At 42.1% G+C, this 4606-nt stretch overlaps 1 protein-coding gene across 1 annotated transcript; it reads right to left on the bottom strand.

Annotated features, from left to right (window-relative positions):
* Positions 1 to 3348: 3348 nt before the first annotated feature.
* LOC136661714 (chemerin-like receptor 1) lies at positions 3349 to 4275 on the bottom strand. Its single transcript, XM_066639092.1, has one exon. It carries the CDS (start codon positions 4273 to 4275, stop codon positions 3349 to 3351), a length of 927 nt encoding a protein of 308 aa, XP_066495189.1.
* Positions 4276 to 4606: the final 331 nt, after the last annotated feature.

The raw sequence follows: 4606 nt of genomic DNA, 5'->3' as shown, positions 1-4606 counted from the left end.
TGACAAAGAATCCAAAGTTCCAAGGTGTTAGTAATCCTCAACTATTTGCCCACTTAAAGAGTGGTCCTTTGAACCACTGAGGTGCACCTCATACTACCTCTCCCTGAGAATGGATTCACCATACCTTGACAGCCATTTTCTTTTGCCTGTCCTAACTCTTCTGACACTCAATTTGAATTGATGTCCCCTGGTTCTGCTGTTGTGTGAGAGGGAGAAGAGCCTCCCTCTATCCACTATTTATCCCCTGCATAATTTTATATGTATCAGTCATGTCCCCCCCTCAGGCACCTATCTTCTAAAGAACCCCAAACACTTTTTCTCATAAGGGAGGAACCTTCTAAGTTTGTCATTCTCATTTCATTCAAACAAACATTCAAAGATGTCCGACACCCTCCCCACTTCTCTCAGCATAATGAGCACCAAAGAGAAGGTCGCATCGTTAGCAGTGTGCCCTAGAAGCTCCTGGCAATGCAAACTGCACTTAGTTCAAGAGTCAGTGGAACAAGCTTTTATTGTTGAAGAACATGGAGTGGACTCCCTATCACCTGGGAAATGGATAGCTTAATGAGAATTGGTGCTAGACTGGGCCTTGCCAAGGACCAAAGACTGTTCTGGTTCTTGCACAGAAGCCCATCATTTTCTTCCACCTTCTCTTGAGGTCTTGAAGGCTTGGACCTTAGCCTGGTGATTCAACGGGTTAGAAATCTAGACTACGTACAGCCCTGAAGCTCTCTAGAATTCAGGCTGTGTAAACATTTCTAAAGCAGATGTTCGCAAGTTCGAATGACGTGTCTAGTGTCTCTTTGAGATGAGTGGCAAGTCTGCCTTTTATATTTGCCTGAGCCTACTTAATCAACCAACCACTCAATATTATTTAAATATCTGCTTTACAACCACAACAATTTTTTTTAAGCAGTTCAGAGTTTAAAAAAATGCTTTCCTCTCCCTAAGGACTTTCTACCTGAAAAATTAATTGAACAGTAACTATTCCAAATTTATACTTTCTCAGAGATTCCTTTTAACGTACCTCCATCAGAAATGGGTATAAACATCTATCAGTACACTTAAACAAAAGTCAGCAATGTAATACAGACTTGAACTTTAGAACACAGGTATTTTGAAATAAAAAATCAATATATTCTGCACAAACCTATAGATATATGAAACCTATAGATACTATGAAATTAGACTATAAGTACCCTAAAATACTATTTTCTTTTCTGACGTATTCTGATGAGTTCACTGTTCCAAAATCATAACAGCTTAATCTCTATGAAGTACCAATTATTTAACTTTTCCCAACTTCGAAACTGTCTGTAGCCAAACCTCATCTGCGCTCATCTTTACTTTGTGGAATCTCCAACCACAACAGAGTTTGGAGTTGTAAACTAGGATCCAGTGTGCATACAAAATGGGAGAGATTGGGGGTGTGGAGCAGATTCTGAGTGAATTTATGGAAGAATGCATTGAGCCATCTTCTTCTGAAAACAAGAGATGTTGGAAAGAGGAAGTGAGTGTTCTGCCAAATCCCAATCCACTGGGCCTTTTGCCCGCTTAAGGCTAATTAGCTTCCCTTGTTAAACTCACAAGTGCAGCAGGCAAAAGTCAGAGTCCAGTCCCAGTTCAAGGTCAAACTCTGGTCTGGTCTGGTCTGGTCTGGTCTCCCTCTGGACCAGGGTAGCCTTTGGTCCTTCTGAAGCTGCCTTTTATCCTTGGATGTCTCATAATCCAAAATGCAGCTCAGCTGTGAGCTACATTGCTAGCCCCTTGTTAAGTCCAAATTAGGCTCAGCTGAGCCATCTCTTCAGTTCATGTCCATTCAAAGTCCCATCAAGGTCAAATGAAGCTCAGGTGTCCATCAGAGTCCCATTGGCCTTGATTGATTACAGCTGTGGAGCCAGCCCTGCCCTTCCCAGAGCTGTCAACCAGCTGTCAAAACATGGAATTGCTGTCAACACCACATCATCCACCTGATGATCTTCTGATCTTCCATTACAGTGAGCACCAGCATTCACAAGCTGTATGACTCCACCACAGCAAAAGTTCTGGCCTTCATGGTTATGGTGTGGTGGTTGCTGTCTTCTGAGAAGGCATTTGCAAAGGCAGAGGAGGAAGCATCAGTTACTGTCAAGGAATGGTTCCAAGAGCGAGGAGAGGAGCAGTTTACACAGTGAGTTCGGAGCCATGAAGCACCTGCAGCTCTAATCCCATCCCCCCCCCCGGCTCCACTACTGTAACACAGTGAAAGCCCATATCATGCAGTAGTAATGCAGATAGATTGCAAATCTAGAGTTGCACATACAATTTCGGGGGGGGGGGAAGCGGTTTTAAAAAATCATCCTGTTTTCTTTCTCATTTTGAAGGAGATAAGCAGAAGCGTTGAAAGGGCATGACAGATGCATGGAAGATTCACACAGGAAAGAATGCACTGAATAATATTCAGGGCCATCTTTATTATTATTATTATTATTAACAGTATTTATATACCGCTTTTCAACTAAAAGTTCACAAAGCGGTTTACAGAGAAAAATCAAATAACTAAATGGTTCCCTGTCCCAAAAGGGCTCACAATCTAAAAAGATGCAGATGAATACCAGCAGACAGCCACTAGAACAGACAGTGCTGGGGTGAGGTGGGCCAGTTACTCTCCCCCTGCAAAAAAAAAAAAAAAAAAAAGGAGCACCCACTTGAAAAATCTTTAAGACAACTGGACCAATTGCTCCCAACCGGGCCCTGTGCCTAAGGGGTCCCTACGGTGGGGCGATCTCCTCTAGTCTTGCCAATACACACAACAACACATTGAGACACACACCTAACACCATATTGCAGGCTTTTGAGGGAACAGCAAGATTTTAATTTTTTCTGAATGCATATAAATTCAGCAGCGTTTCTTTATGCTGGGTATAATTTGAAAAAGATTTTCTGCACTTGAATTATGTAATATGTTAATTGTAGAACAGCATAAAATATATATTTCACTGAAAAGTTAAAAGGACAACTATGTAAATATTTACATTTCAATGCTAATCTACACGTTTTGTAGGCTTAATTGTATGCAATTATATATTAAAATGGACCCAGATTCATTTAGTTCAGAAACTCACATGCACTTTTTAAAGCACAGTTTGATTTCTTTCCAAACTACAATAGAGATAGCAGATCTCCATAGATCTATAGTAGATACAATAGAGATATAAAGTCTATAATAAATTTTACTTAGATATATAAGATTCTACAGGTCATGGCTGTGAACTTGGGACCCTGTAGAAAAAGTTTCCAGTTGGGGCCTGTAGCTCCCAAGGTTTGCCCCAATAATACTTTTATCGGATGGGAAGTGAGAACCGGTATTCATAAGAAATGTGACTCCAGCTCAGAGGCTGTGCCCTTTGTCCTTGTGCCACTGAGGTTGCTCTCCTCAGTGAAGTCACTATCAGAGAGGAAGGAGCATCTCAGCTTCTCCTTGAAATTGTGGCCCATGCAGAAGTACAGGATGGGGTTCAGACAGCTGTTGAAATAAGCCAAACTGTATGACAAGCGAAGACCTATAAACACCACCCCACGGATCTTGGGTTCATATACTGCTTTCACTTTAAGAAAATAAAAAATGTGATAGGGGAACCAACAGATAAAAAAAGCCACAATCACTGCAGTGATGACCTTGAAGGGTCTGCTTGATTGTGACAACTGGTCCTTCCTGAGCCTCACAACAATTGCCCCATAGCAAGCCACAATGACACTGAATGGGATGGTGAAGCCAAAGATGAATCGGAGGAGAACCATAGCATGGCGGGTACTTCTTCCACCCTCAGAATTCATACCATAATTGTTCCTGCAGTGAGTGGTATTTGTCTCATTATCATAATGAGTTTCCTTGAAATACAACTGTGGAGAACAAACCATTAAAGCTAGGATCCAAACACCCAAAGCCGCAAAGGAAGCCAGCCGGGGTGTCCGGTGATTCCGAGACCACACAGGGCACCACACGGCAATACAACGGTCTATGCTGATCACCGTCAGGAGGTAAATGCTGGCAAAGAGGTTCAGGAAAACAATGGCATGCCGGAGCTTGCACATGATGCGGCCAAATGGCCAATGAAATGCCAGGCCTACGTGGACAATGTTAAATAGCAGGAAGAAACTGAAGGTGAAGTCAGCAATGGCCAAGTTGAGAATCCAGACAGTGTTGACCGTCTTCTTCATTCTGCAGCCAGTGATGAAAATGACTATCCCATTGCCTATGGTCCCCAACACAAAGACAAGGCTGTAAGTTACCATTTCAACAGTAATCACTCTTTTCAACAAAATATCATCCTCTTGTTTGTACTGTTTCAGAGGGGCACTAAGACCTGATGGTACACCTGTGCTCTCCATTGCTTGAATGAATATTTTTCTTTGCTCTTTTCCTCTGCCTTTTCCTGTCTGGAATAAACAAAGAAGGACATTAGAACTGCCAAGTTCAATCAGACCAATTTATTCTCTATGCTTTTTCTTTGAGCGAGGGATGTTCATTCACCTGTTTGAATAGTCCACTGTCAAGAGGATCCTGGGAAGATAATGTTTACGCCATCATCCTGCACCCAGTGGGCAATGGGTGAAGATTTTCTTT

Source organism: Tiliqua scincoides, chromosome 10 (assembly GCF_035046505.1).
Source record: "Tiliqua scincoides isolate rTilSci1 chromosome 10, rTilSci1.hap2, whole genome shotgun sequence".
In the NCBI taxonomy this organism is placed as follows: domain Eukaryota; kingdom Metazoa; phylum Chordata; class Lepidosauria; order Squamata; family Scincidae; genus Tiliqua; species Tiliqua scincoides.
The sequence above is the reverse complement of the archived record's forward strand: the minus strand, read 5'-3'. Positions and strand labels throughout refer to the sequence as shown.